Source organism: Schistocerca americana, chromosome 2, assembly GCF_021461395.2.
Source record: "Schistocerca americana isolate TAMUIC-IGC-003095 chromosome 2, iqSchAmer2.1, whole genome shotgun sequence".
Lineage (NCBI taxonomy): Eukaryota > Metazoa > Arthropoda > Insecta > Orthoptera > Acrididae > Schistocerca > Schistocerca americana.
This window is the reverse complement of record NC_060120.1, coordinates 547,116,719-547,131,883: the sequence shown is the minus strand read 5'-3', so window position 1 is coordinate 547,131,883 and position 15,165 is coordinate 547,116,719. Positions and strand designations below refer to the sequence as shown.

The 15,165-nt window shown below is 35.8% G+C and overlaps 1 protein-coding gene across 1 annotated transcript in view; it reads right to left on the bottom strand.

The window, feature by feature from the left end:
- Positions 1 to 301: 301 nt before the first annotated feature.
- Positions 302 to 15,165, bottom strand: part of LOC124595118 (inactive rhomboid protein 1) — a 138,106-nt gene continuing 123,242 nt past the window's right edge. The window contains exons 11-12 of the mRNA XM_047133715.1: positions 13,023 to 13,176; positions 302 to 4,501 (exon numbers count right to left, since the gene is read on the bottom strand). Coding sequence (XP_046989671.1) covers positions 4,067 to 4,501; positions 13,023 to 13,176 — 589 coding nt within the window. The 3' untranslated portion in view covers positions 302 to 4,066. The remainder of the gene's footprint in view (positions 4,502 to 13,022; positions 13,177 to 15,165) is intronic.

The following is a 15,165-nucleotide window of genomic DNA, read 5'->3' as shown; positions in this document are numbered from 1 at the left end:
TTACACAAAAATTACCCCATCTGTTTATCTTCTCATATAAAAATCTAGGTTGGGGAGGGAAAAAATCACAATTACACATAAACTTCCAGTATAATAAAAGTTCTTCTCATGTTCATTTCATATTATGAACAATAATGGAGAACATAAAGCATATTACATTTTGTTGTTTAACTGCAGAATTGCCAAATATTCTCATCAGTCTTAATGATGACCTGAAACATGCTCATATTTCTAAACATACTTTCAGTGACCAGCTCTGATTCTACTCAATCCCAATAAATTAATGTGACATATTCCCATACATACGTGGAATATGAGACAAATTAAAATTAAGTTATTTTTTTCACATGATGAACCACATTATTAAAAAGAAAAAGCTAAAAGCATTTGGTTTTGGAAATTGAAAACCTGCACTTCATAGTTTCAGGAAGTACAGCCATTTCCAGGTGTTCATGTTAATAATTATGGAAACATATTTCAAGGTTACTTCAGTTTCAAAATATATTTGGTCACATGTAAATGTTATTGTACAGAAATATCATCTGATAAGTATGTTGCACAAACACATTACATATTTTAAGATTAGAATACTATTTAAATGTTCTTACTGTTTCAATACATATGGGAAATCTCAGGAGTGTTATATATTTAGCAATGTCAAATCCAAATTAAAATCTGACCTGAATGAAAAATTAACTTTGAAGTAGAAACAAAACTTACTGCCTTAAATGGCAAAATAACATCAGACTGAACTGTTCCAGGGTAACTTTGCATGGCTGTATACAAATGAAATCTGAACACCATCCGTAAGTTGTATAACATCATGGATAATTTTGTAAATGAATTTTACTATGCAGACATCCCCTGAGATTTCTTGAGGAGTACTGTTAATTTCATTGATCTACAGCAAGGGGCATGTGTGAAATTTTCACAACACAAGGCTTAAGGTCAAGAGATTTGTATGGTGTTTGCTATCAGTTTCAAAAAAGCTTCAGAAAATTAATTAATATAACAATAATAATAATATTTCTGACACAAATACAGAGAATATATAAGATCCACAGATAATCAACAGCTGAATGTCATCCTTTAGTATACATCATTACCTTTGTACAGAATTGTGGCTTTGGGAAAACCTTCATTATTTACGTAAGTATGTTTGGATTCTTCCTAACACTGTGATCATTCATCAGATATTAAGAATAAGAATGAGAGAAGACAAGCAGGCATTCACCATCTCAATTACTTTCAAGAGATGCAGCCATTTCAATGAAAGAAAATACTAAATTCTGATGGGAAGAAAATGCTCCATTAAACCTGAAAGTACTTCATTGTTTGAGCAACACCGGCACAATAATGTATAATTGCCCTGTAGTATGACAAAATCCATATTCAGAGGTTAATGTATGGTACTGATGATCACTTAAAATTCAGATCAAGCATAAATTTTTACTATACAACAGACCATCCACAAATATGCATTTAGTACATGGGCACAGACTAGTGAAAGGTCATTTGGCCTTAAAATATTAAGCCTCTATAAATAAATTTAAACAGATTGTGCATGGAAACTTAAGTTCCTGAAACTGAGATCTTGAGGACATATGATAAAACAATGTCTCATTAAAAAATAAATAAATAAATAATAAAAAATGAAAACAGTTAAATAACTGTTGTGGTCTCTAGTCCTAAGACTGGTTCGAGACATGCGATAATCACATAAATCATGTTCTATGGGTATTGATTAGAAATAGGATTGTTGGTAATGTGAAACTGAACATTACACAATGAAAATGTAGATGTAGAAATACCAACTAAGCTTCAACCTGCAGGCTCAAATATTGCATATCGAAACATACAGCTCAATATGAAAACACATTTTAGTATGAAGGTTTTTCCAGTTCCATTGCAATGTTTTATGTATGTATACAATTTTCAAACATGTAACAAAAGAAAACATTAATTAAAAGATATAAATGATTTTAAGATGTAATGACATTACATATATGAATTAATGTTTCAAAACTTGTTTCCCTAGGGAAAAGAAACTTTAAACTTTAAGGCTGACAAATAAATTTTTAAGGAGAGCATCAGGCATGTTCTTATTTGGAAGCTTGCGAGGAAGTCCCAAAAAAACAGCACAGAGTTTTCTTCAACAAGTTTTAAACTAAATAAACATTATTACTATTGTTGTAATTATCATAATTATAATTATTATTGTTATTATTATTACTCTTACTTTTGTTGCCATTAGTACAGAAGGCAAGTGCACACTTCAGTCTCATCAAACAAAACTGAGAATGATGGGTAAATAGAATATGTGATGAGTAATTAATGGAATTTGTGAGTAAAAGCACACATTCATCTTCCATTATTATAAAAAAAAGCCATTCAAAAAGATTTTTTACATACTAACGGAAGACACATACCCCATGCTGTATAATGCTGAGCTGACTCATACACAGATTCCTCAACATGCCAATGACCAACTTACATCACTTTCATATCATACCATTTCATTTCAACATGAAGTCTTGCAGTGTGATGGAGTGATTAAAAAATTGTTTATCACATGCTCAAAAAAGCATTTTGGATGATTTGTTTATAATATATATATATATTTATATTTATTTATATATGATGGAAAAAATATCACAAACTGTACATGATGAGTCTTTCTATATATTTTCAGTTTCTATACAGACACTTGTGTGTAGCTTTATTTTTTATATCACTTTTGTAGATTTTTTTATAAAAGACTGAAGACATTGTAAAACAATGTTGCAATCATTTTTGCGATTTTTTCGTTACATATAAAAGGAGTCATTCCACAGTCCTGCCTTCTGTCACATCCTAGAGCCTTAACGTGTGAAATCGTTCACTATGGGGTGGATACTGGTGAGAGTGATGACTTTTGAGACTCAAACAAAAAGAGATTTTAATTATATCCTGCTTGTAGAGATTTCAGAGCAAATATTATCATTAACTCACAAAAATAACAAATATAATTTAATTTATGATGTGGCATTAATTTGTAAATGAAAAATCACCAAAAAAAATATTTTTGATTAATGCCCCAAAAATATAAAAAATAACTCGTCTTCCCAGGGATGAGGCATTCTATTAAAATGAATATGTTCAACGTACACTTAATGAGTAAAATGGCTATATACTGGATAAATATGGGTAATAAAACAAGAATTCTCACAGTGGAATGCAAAGTTTTGACACATGTTTCACCAGTATTATGTTCTGTACATTTATCTCTGTCTCATCCCTAGGTTTAAATAAAATAGTGTTGATAGAAAGATAATCATAAATATAAAGCAGCTGAAACAATTATTACAGTTTACAAAAGTTTTCTTCACTTAACAAATCTCACAGGTTATCTCTTACATCATTTCAGTTTGAAAGTTGGCACATTCTCTTTCCTAAAAACAGTTTGTACCACTCTTACCCCCACTGGTATTAGAAACACAATGTGAAGTTTTATTTCTCTGACATGTTCCTATTAACACTGACAGACTTCATAACAGAGAACAAGTGCATCTTATCAGTTTTTTAAGCCACAGATGCAGAAGTCTGTCGTTACAGTTTTTTATTAGTATATTGTCTTCATGTATTTTGAGTTCCACACTAAACACTTCTATTATATGTAATGAACAGTATTTTCAGAAAGCATTAAAGCTTCAGAGTTAAACATCTGGCACATTATAAATCCGGCAATGATGGTAGTATAAAACAATCACTCAAAGGCAAAGATCAGCACTCATAACATACACTTTTGAAAAAACAGGCTGTAATTCTTGTGAAACATAGTTGGAAGGAAAACTGCAGTTATCATTTTGTAGGAATTTAGTCCAAGTAAAACAGTATTCATGTGGCAGTCAGTCTCAGATGGCATAAAAGCATCAGTACAGGAGCTCATCTGACTGTTTTTGTAGTCTCGTTTCCAACTGTCCACATTTGTTTGGAAATCAGTGTACTTCCCACAAGAAAGCATTTGTAACCCAGCTGACAGGAGCCTGATGAAAATAACGGTTCCTCCCAACCGTTGCCACATTTGTCATACCACAGGTTCTTCACGTTTGAAGTTGATGTTCTGGCTGGAGCAGAAGTCCCGAGTGATTGGGAGGCAGTTGAAATAAGTACATACTTCACAGTCATAAACAGGGACAATATAAAACAGCACAATAAGAGCTGCAAACAAGAAGGCTGCTGAAAGCAGGCAGACCCAGATGAGGGCTACTTTCTTATGACGATCATACTCCCCAAATGAAACAAACGGTAGCAATGCATATGACAAGAGAAAGCCGAATATGAACCCAAACAAGTGTGCATAGTTGTCGACCCAAGGAAGCAGGCCAAAAACAAAAAGTACCAATGTGATACAAAGCAGCTTCAAAAGAGCGTGATCTGGATGGCGTAACATCTGCCACACATTAAGCACCTCTACAATGAGGCACGCAAGAAGTCCAAATTGTGCACCAGCAGGACCCACCTGAAAACAAAACAGAAAGAAGCTCCTTTTAATTACAGAAAATAATTTTTTTATTATATATATGACAACTGTTAGTTTAGTCATCTCAGTTTTAAATAATTTGTCTTCCATTCATCCAAGCTGAAACTTACTACTACTAGAACTGGGCACAACAATGAAAATGAAATTCGTAACACCAGCTCCAGTTACCAGCACTATATGCAGTGAGTGAACCGAGAGTAGTATACAGCTCAAAACACATTAACCTCCTGACAGGATGTTCTGCCAAGTAGTGGCCATCGTCAAACTATTACCTGCTGCTGTTGCACTGCTGTGCAGGCATTTGTGCACACAGCCGTCTGTTCTCACCCTTGTAATTATTCCTGTGTTTTGCAGCACTTTCTTGTGGGGCAACATAATCTGACCAGTTCTGCCACACTTTGCTCCAGTCAAGTGATTGTTGTGATTATCAGTTGCCAACAACTAAAAGTTTTTTCAGCAGCAGTGTGATTTTGAAAATAAACAAATTAATTGTGATTCATTTTGAGAGTCAAATGAAGTATTTTATTGAAGGAGTTCATGCATAATATGGTACACTACTTTTTGTAAAATCTGTGTTTCAAGAATTTCTTTCCTTGAGTAATACATTCAGGTTTCTGAACAATACCTTGTAGGAATAACATTGTGAACAAAGAATAAAATTCTTCATTGTTTGTTGGTACCCATTTGTGCACATGCAATCATTGTTTGTGTGTGTCTGCATGGGAACTTACAAATGGTTCAGCACATATTTTGTTGGTCTCATTGGTCATCATTGTCAACATAAAATAATGCGAAAATACCAAGTGGATTCCGAGTATCTGAAAAATGTATTTTTACACCTGGTGTCTCTGTAAGTGCAAATTTACTCCTATCACTGTAAATGTAAGTTTACCGCCATCTGCACTAGAATTGACAGACCATGTTCTTGCAGAACCACAGTCAGCAGTCACACATCTTTTGACACTGCTTTCGCCATTTGACATTTATGTATCAAGGCATTTAACTTCTCATCATCGGCCTTCTTCTCCACACAACACAAATGCCACTGATATCTGTCAGATAACACTTATAATATGTAGTGCGAACCTTGTGGCTTATATACAAATATAAACACAATTTGTAGAGCCTCCCAAATTTTGCTGACTGTGAGCCCAAGCACCATTGTATTGCGCACAGCACACTGACATCAAGCAGCCTGAACTCAGTCTGGAGAGCACGTGCAACACGGCAGTTGGCATGCCTCAGTCCAGCTCATAAGCAACAGATCCCAAGCTCAGCTCCCAGATCACAGAGCACGGTTGAGAATATAAGCCTAATGCATATTATGGACTACTACTTACAATAAGAGATAAGTAATAATGGCACTAAACATGTGCCATTATTACTGCCATAATATAATAGAGGGAAACATTCCACGTGGGAAAAATATGTCTAAAAACAAAGATGATGTAACTTACCAAACGAAAGTGTTGGTATGTTGATAAACACACAAACAAACACAAACACAGACACAAAATTCAAGCTTTCGCAACACATGATTGCTTCATCAGGAAAGAGGGAAAGAGAGGGAAAGACGACAGGATGTGGATTTTAAGAGAGGGGGTAAGGAGTCATTCCAATCCCGGGAGCGGAAAGACTTACCTTAGGGGAAAAAAGAACAGGTATACACTCGCACACACACACATATCCATCTGCACATATATAGACACAAGCAGACATGCAGCAGTGCTCCAACAGATCTGCTTGTGTCTATATCTGTGTGTGTGTGTGTGTGTGTGTGTGTGTGTGTGTGTGTGTGTGTGCGTGTTTGTTTGTGTGTCTATCAACATACCAACGCTTTTGGTTTGGTAAGTTACATCATCTTTGTGGGGAACTAGCCAACCAGCCCCACCTCCCCCTTGCAGGGCTGGAAGCTTACTTCCATGTTCTGTGATCCTGTGACAACAGAAGTGACGTAACGGTCACAGTGACTGCCAATCCCTTCTTGTGTTGCAGTGTTTGTAATCAAAGCCCATGGCATAACAGGAATGGTCTCTTCACTTATTTCAAAATAAGAAAAGAAAGTGAGCAACACACAGCACAGAGCAAAGTGGAGTACACAAAGCATTTGATAATGGCTACAGTGCAATAGTTTGCTGAGGTTGGCAGTGCAGTGAATGTTGTACTTCTGGCCTGACTTCTATCAGTATCTTACACATCTATAGGTCAGAACACACTCACCTAAGGCTGCCACATTAAACTGTCTGCATAATACATGGCACAATTTATGTCCTGAAGAGGAAACATGGAATAAGTTACAAAAATGGTGTTTACATTATGAACTGAGAATAACAGCTCATGATGATGAAAGTGTTGCTACAGAAACTACACTGAAAATGAAGGTTAGGTGCAGTCAAACTTCATCTAAAGCTATTATATCAAAAATTTATTATTATAAATGGGATGAAGATAGAAAATGATTTTCATGTGCAAAGTAGGTCACCATCAAAACTTTTAAGTAGTTTTGATTTTTTGAATTTGTGAAAAAGGGCCATCATCAAGTAAAACTACTAGCATAGACAAAAGAAAGGACTATATTATGTTATCAACTAGGGTAACATCAGTGGGAAGTTCAAGAAGTCATAACCAGACAGAAACTTCAAAAATTGAAAAGGAAGTTTTAATGGTGAGAATGACAATTTTTCTGTAGATTCAAACAAACTGGACTGTGATGAGTGGTACATTGACAGTGGTGAAACACTTCACATAACAAATCAGTGTGACTAGTACACTATATAAGAACCATTTGAAATCCTAAAATGATTTAAAAATTGAGGTACTTGGTGCAGGTCAAATGGATTTACATGTTTTCAATTAACAGAGCAATATTTTGAAGACTTTGGTTTTGCCCAAGTGGTCTTGTAACTTGTTTTATGTTAAGAAAGCTCCACAGAAAGAAATAAATCAAATAATTGAAAATGATGACAAATTGTGGGTAGTTTTCAAATCCAGTGGCAAAATGAGCTTTATTGTTTGGCTGTGGAAGTAGTTCATCAAGAAAAGTCTTATGTTATTGCTAAAACTGATGATACTTTACAGTCATGGCATGAAAAAATGGATCATTAAAATAAATTCTATGTGCACCACTTTTTAAGGATTGTGATATAGAGACAACTGATGTCAGCTCTTGTGAGGAGTGCACCTGTGGTAAACATCATCAGCTGGCGAATGGTGAGAGAGTGCACACTAAACGAGGAGTTTATGCAGAAATTTGTGGATGGATGGAAGAAAATGATTCACTCATGTTTTGTTGTTTTTATGGATGATTTTTCCAGTTTCAGGGTAATGTATCTTTTGAGAAGATAGAGATGAAATTAAAGGAAAGTCATTACTGTTTATTAAAATGATTAAGTCTCAATCTGAAGTTTCTGTGAAAGTATTACATACAAACAATGGTAAGTTGTTTCATAATAAAGATGTACACAAGTCTGCTGAATCAGTTTGACTGAAACATTCAATTACTGTGGCATATACTTCCTCAGCAGAACGGAGTTGCTGAGAGGAAAAATAGAATAGTTCGCAAAATGGCATATTCTTGGCTCTGCTCAGCTCTGCTGAATAACTACTAAAAGCATTGAAGGGTGAGACAGTTTCGGCTGCAATGTACATTCCGAGTTGAACTGGTCCCACAAAAATGAAAATAAAACTCCAATTGACATATTTCTTAAGAAAGAAGGTCATTTCGATAATTTGGTGATGTTTGGTATGGGGTGCTACATGGAGGTACCATGTTTACTTTCCTGGAAAGAGGAAAAAAATAAAATAAAATAAAATAAAAATGTATTTGCGTGTCTGCAGAGAGATAAAATTGAACTGGAAACAATTAAGAAACCTCTTACACAGGAGACTGCAAGGGTTATTGATAATTCAGATATATATGAAAGGGAAGATGTTACAGAAACTGAATGTGAAAATGTTGATTGTGAAGGGGATGGTTAATGATATTGTATGACCCATGATGTAACTGTAAGTGAAGAAATGGTTAGTAGTTCTTTGTACAACACTGAGGGACAAGCTGAGACCAACTTGGAAGCAATAAATAAAGACACAGGAATCCACAATTTACATGTACAGTGAAACTTGAAGAAACCATCATGTTACCGCAAAGATTCAACCCATCAATCAAGAATGATGCTACTTTGTGAAATGTCAAGAAATTATAAAGCAGTAGTGCAGTCAGGCTATTCTGAAGAATGGAAGAAAGCAATGGAGGAAGACCTCGTGCTCTGAAGAAGAATAAAACATGGAAACTAGTTGACAAAACTGAAGCAAATGAGATGACTGAAAATTGATGGGTTTTTTTTCCTACAAAATTAAATTCAAATAATGAAATGGTTTGATATAAGGCTCATTTGGTGGCAACATGTTATACCCAACATTCTGGAGTACATTATGTTTACACATTTAACCCTGTAGCAAGATTTGAGCCAATGAGAGCCCTGTTGAATGTTGTGATTCAACATGATTGGTGTATCTAAGGACAGCATTTCTCAATGGTACTTTGAAGATGAAATCTACATGGACCAACCAGAGGCTTTGCCGATGGTACACAACATGTATACAAATTACTGAAGAGCTTGTATGGTTTAAAGCAAGCCTCAAAATGCTGAAAGTAATTTATGACCTAACTGTTCAGATCCATATATGTTTTATGGTGAAAACTTGGTACTGATGTTCTATGTTGACAATGGACTGGCTATGGGCTCTATTGATGCAATAACTAATTTATTGAGTAGCGGAGTAAACATTTTCAGATCACTGTAGAAAAGATAGATTACATTATGGACTTGTAAATCAACAAATTCGACAACTGTATTCAAATTAATCAGTACGAATATGTGAAGAGAATGTTAGAGTGGAAAACCATTATCTTTATTCATTGAGCCAGGATGGAAACAAGGTGCATAATCTTCTTTTAATAATACTAAACTACTGAGGAAGACAGCAGTTGGAAGTTTGATGTATTTAACACAAGGTGCAAGACCAGATTTGTCATACTTAGTTAATGTCACATCAAGAGTTAAAGATTCACCAATACAGACACATTTTCCATTGCTCAAACAAATATAGTACACAGGTATCTTAAATCAATTATTAGGCCCTGCAGATGGCAGTAAGATTGAGAAGGATGACTACTGCAATATTGAAGTTTCTAGTGATGATGATCATGGTGGAGACAGAGGCACAAATGATCAACAAGTGGCATTCTACTCAAGTTTCATGGATGACCAATTAAGAGTAAATGTAAATTAAAGCTCTTTCTTCAATGGAGGCAGAATACATGACTGCAAGCAAAGCTTTCTAACACTTGTGTTGTTAGACTGACTTCTGAAAGAAGTAGCAGCTGTTGATGAATCCTCAGTTCCTACTGTGCAAAGTTACAGGTGTGTGTGTGTGTGGAAGACTGTGGAAATATCAGTATCAGTATTTATTCAGTGTTGTTAGGAAGATGCATACAGTGTGCATTATTAATCTTCGAAGGTTGTCAGTTGTCATCACAGAAACTTTCTTAATTCACTACAGAGTGGAGTTGGGAGTGCTTTGAAGGTTTTGACATATTCTTCCAGTGCTGTCATACTTTTGTGGGATTTATATAAACATTTTGTTTAAAAACAGCGTTTGATGTTTTATCAACAGTTTAACATAAAAAGTGAAAGAAACATAATTTTTCTATTAACCACTGTACTATAAAATGTTTCATATGCATGTGCAAACACTTCTGTGTCATTAGCTCTTGAGAAATTAGTCCATGTTATGCTCCTTCCAATAACACTGCATTCACTCTTCCATGTGATGCATCAGATTCAAAGATATATACAGTGTGTAACTTTACATTACTTATGTTACTGGGTAGGGTTATTGTTCTGGAAATAAAATGTGTAGTGTGTTTCTGTTTTATCTTTGAATTCAAATACTTCTGGGAATGTAAGTGCCACCTTTACTTTTGACTGCTGCATTGGTAAACTGTTAACACTAATAAGCACTAAATTACTACGTGTTATTATAGGTTATCTGTCTTGAGCTAACTGCAATGTAATTAAATAGAATTACACCAGAAGCATTTTGCTTTAATTCCTAAAGCATCTTCTGTGGCATTCTGTAAATTGGATACATACATTTGTACATTTATTTTTTGATTCTTCTTGGTTAAAAACAGTGCTTTCTTTTGAAGTTAGTCTGTAAGCTACTTACGGTGTTTCTTTACATAGTCTGCACCTTCCCCTCTTGTTAGCAGTGGCTGATGTCAACAGGCTTCATTTCACATCTGCAGTTTTTGGTATTTTGCCTTATTTCCTGTGCTGCACTACTTATAAATGACTTTCTTAACTGTTTTTGATTCATCACTGCTGCAGTGTTTATTCCTATTCGTTTGTTGTGAGTGTTGCCAACCTATGAAATTATTTTGTATGTGTGTGCGTGTGTGTGTGTGAGTGAGTGAGAGAGAGAGAGAGAGAGAGAGGGAGGGGGGAGGGAGTTAGTGAAAGTGTCTTATATGTAGATAGAGACATGAGAGGTGTTGGGTGGTTCCCCCCCCCCCCCCCCCCCCCAAGAATGGGGATGGGGTAGAGGGGGGGGGGGGGGGGGCAAGGATGAGAGGGATGGCCTGGACAGTGATTATGGGATAGATTTGGGAGGTAGTGGTAAATGCCTTGTTTTTTGGAAGTATTGGATATTCTGTGTGTGTATTTGTGGTTGTAAGTCATTGTGTACCATCTTTTACCATCTGTTTCTTTCACACATTGTGCTGTTTCTGTTCTTGTATTTGTGTATTTCCTTGTGTGTGATTTTGTGCTTGTGTTGGTGACAGTTGGGTGTTTGTTCTTTTCTATTTCTTGATTTTATTGTTCAACTTTGTTACTAAGTTCTCTTTGTATTCATTGTTTCAGAAATACTTTGCAAAAACAATAGGAAAAACTGGTCTGTATCAGAAATCAGGAATATACCAACTGAAATGCAATACATGTGATGGAAGATAGATAGGTCAAACCAGCAGGACATTTGACACCAGATACAAAGAACATGTAAGAGCATGGAAGTATAGGACAAATCATTCAACTTTTGCAGAACACTTACACCAATACCAACATAAAATTACAACCAGAGGCACAAATATGGAAATCATAAGGATAAACAACAACAAAAAACACCACCTCACATTACAAGAAAACTACCACATCTAAAAAACCATAACAGATAAGAAACAACTCATAAAAGATCAGATCAACTTGGTTAACCACACACTCTTAAACTGATTGACTACTTAATATAACATTTAAAGTACAAATATAACCACAGGCACCTTTTATCCATTTATCCTAAAGGATTTATTGGTGCCTAAAGGATTTATTGGTGGCCAACTCCTTCTACTCCGTTGATGAATTTCTTAGTAGAATCAACTGATTTCTATATATATACAATATAACTTCTGCACAATTTCAGTGCAGTAATACGTTCATTGTAAATAAGAATGTGTGTGTGTGTGTGTGTGTGTGTCTAAGTACAATCTAACTTCAGCACCAGTTCAGTGCAGTAATGTGTTCATTGTAAATAAGTATTTATTAGTTGTATTACACATTTACTACCTTATAAATAAATTAAAAAGAAACTTTTTTATTTTAAATTCAGTGCATTAGTATTTGTAAAATGATTCTTTCATATAGCGTACATTAAAAAATGATGACCATGCCACTTGGGACCTGTGGAATGGGACATTAGCTTATTTGTTTGAGTTGTAAATATTTGTCATGTATTGTTGTTTTTCTGACATGTTCTACATCCTGGAAGACCTCCTCACTACGGATCAATTGGAATGATAGTAAATCTAATATAATCTAATCTAATCTTACCCAACAACTCTCACATCTCTATCCTCATACAAGACATTTTCACTAAATCTCTCTCTCTCTCTCTCTCCCTCACACACACACACACACACACACACACACACACACACACACACGCACAAAATCATTTCATAGGTTGGCAACACTCACAACATGAACAAAAACAAACAAATAGGCCTAAACACTTCAGCAGTGATGAATCAAAAACAGTTAAGAAAGTCAATTATAAATACTGTAGTGCAGGAAATCATGCAAAATGCCAAAACCTGCAAATGTGAAATGAAGCCTGTCGACATCAGCCACTGCTAACAGGAGGGGAAGGTGCAGACTGTGTAAAGAAACACCGCAAGTAGCTTACAGATTAACTTCATAAAGAAAACGCTATTTTTAACCTAAAAGAATCAAAGAATAAATCTACAAACGTATGTATCCAATTTACAGAATCCCACAGAAGATGCTTTATAAATAAAAGTGAAATGCATCTGGTGTAATTCTTTTTAATTACATTGCTGTCAGCTGAAGACAAATAACCTATAATAATAGATGTTAACAGCTGGTGTGGAAGATGGTCACACAAACAAACGTAATTACTAATTTTTACAATATACTGAACTTACCTCTGCTCGGTAGGGTACAAAAATGGCACTTGCCAGGTTTCCAGCCATGCCTGAACCCAAATATATGATAGCTATTCGTAGGGGACCTGTGAGTTTCTCCAAATCTCTCATCAGAAAATACTGAATCACAAGGGTTATTGCAAGGTGTAGTACTCTGTACAGAAAGAGAAAGAAATACCTGTCACTATAATGTAACAAGAGAAAAAACAATCAAAATTAATGTAGTGCAGGAATAAATGAATTAGTTTTTGAACATTTTGGGAATGCTAAAAATGTTACTCCATATTCAAGAAAATAGTATAAATTTAGGTCATGGTTATGAAACTGTTGGACATGCAGATTCATTTATTATTAATGTAACATTTGCTAAAAGTAACATACATAATAATGGACACTGCTGCTCAAGCAAATAGGAGTTGTTGTAAATGGGTGTGTTGGAAGGGCACCCAAGAGTCATTTACCAGAGATAGCAACAATACTTCAAGTACTATAATCTCCTGCAGATACTGATTCTTCTGCAGGAATACAGAATCTATCACTACTCATCCACTTGACTGTGAATGGTATGTCAATGTGTGATTAGTCCTATGTCAAGGGAGGCAAGCAAAAAAGCATAACGATCCACTAACCATCAACAGTTTGAACACATGGCAAATAATGGTACCCCTTAGGGAAGAGGCAGCAAGAAATGGGAAGGAACACCATGTCCACTGAGTGTGTATGCCTGGATGCCTCACTCAATATGTTGAAGAGGCTACCCCAACAACCACTGAAGGAACAGGGTTTAACAAACTGCAGACCGTGGCACATGTTGGGGTTAACAATGCCTGTTGTCTGGACTCGATATCATACTCAGATCATTCCACTGAATGACAGAAGGTTGACAATACCAGCCTTGCTCACAGAGTTTCAATGAAGCTCACAATCTGCAGTACCCAGAACACATCATGGCACTTGATTTTGAGTGAAGTGGAAGGTGCAAACCAGAGACTGAGAAGGTTCTGTGCCAAGCTGGACTGTGATTTCCTAGGCTTGTGGTACAGGGCTGAGATACGGAAGACCCCCTAAATGGGAGGTGTGCACTGCACATCAGAGGCTGTTACACAGGTAGCTGATTGTGTGTAGGGTGCACACAAGGTATTTTTACATTAGTCAACCCTCCATCCAGTCCAGATAACAATAGCTATAGGAGACCTGGAAGTATCAGTGTAAGATCCAAAGAAATAATAATACAAGGTACATCAATAAGAATCACCCAATTTAAAAAAATCGTAATTATTATGTTACTTGAGATATGTGCATGAACAACATACTGTTGGAAAGAGCAAACTCTCAAGTTTTGCACAGTTCCTGCTAGGTAGCAGCAGTGTGCACCCACTTCAGTTCTAGTAAAAATTGTGTTGGGACAACAGAAAGCATTTTGTGTTCTACATTTTGTGGAGTGCAAGTCAGTAACAACTGTTAAGCATGACTTTTATACTAGGTATGGTGTGGATCCTCTACAGCACAGAGCATTAGACGATTGCATGAACAATTCTGAGAAACAGGTTGTTTGTGTAAAGGCAAATCACCAGGCCATCCCCGAGTGTCTGACACAGACGTCAAACTCATCTGCCATAGTTTCACAAGGAGTCCGCAGAAATCTGTTCATCATGGAGCTTGACAGCTCAACATGCCCCCAATGTCCATCTGGCGTGTGTTGCTTCCACATTTATACATGAAACCATATAAAATTCAGCTACTGCAAGCTCTATGTGAAGTTTAGTGACGAGTCAATATTCCATTTAAATGGAAAGGTAAACAATCATAATGTGAGAAAATGGGGTACAGAACAACCACACGAAGTTGTACAACATGAGAGGAACTCTCCAAAATTTAATGTGTTTCATGTAGTTTCATGGGGAAAGATCTATGGTTCATTTTTCTTTGCCAATAACACTGCTAAAGGAAGCACATATCTCGATATGGTTGAGAACTTTCTTTCCCACAATTTGAGACTGATTTGAATGACTTCTTTTGTCAACAGGGTGGGGCACTGCCACAATGGCATCTGGAAGCAGGAATTTTTAAATCAAAGGATTACTGAACGATGGATTGGTCACCCTAGACCAAATGATTCAGCCTTACATTACTGGCCTCCAAG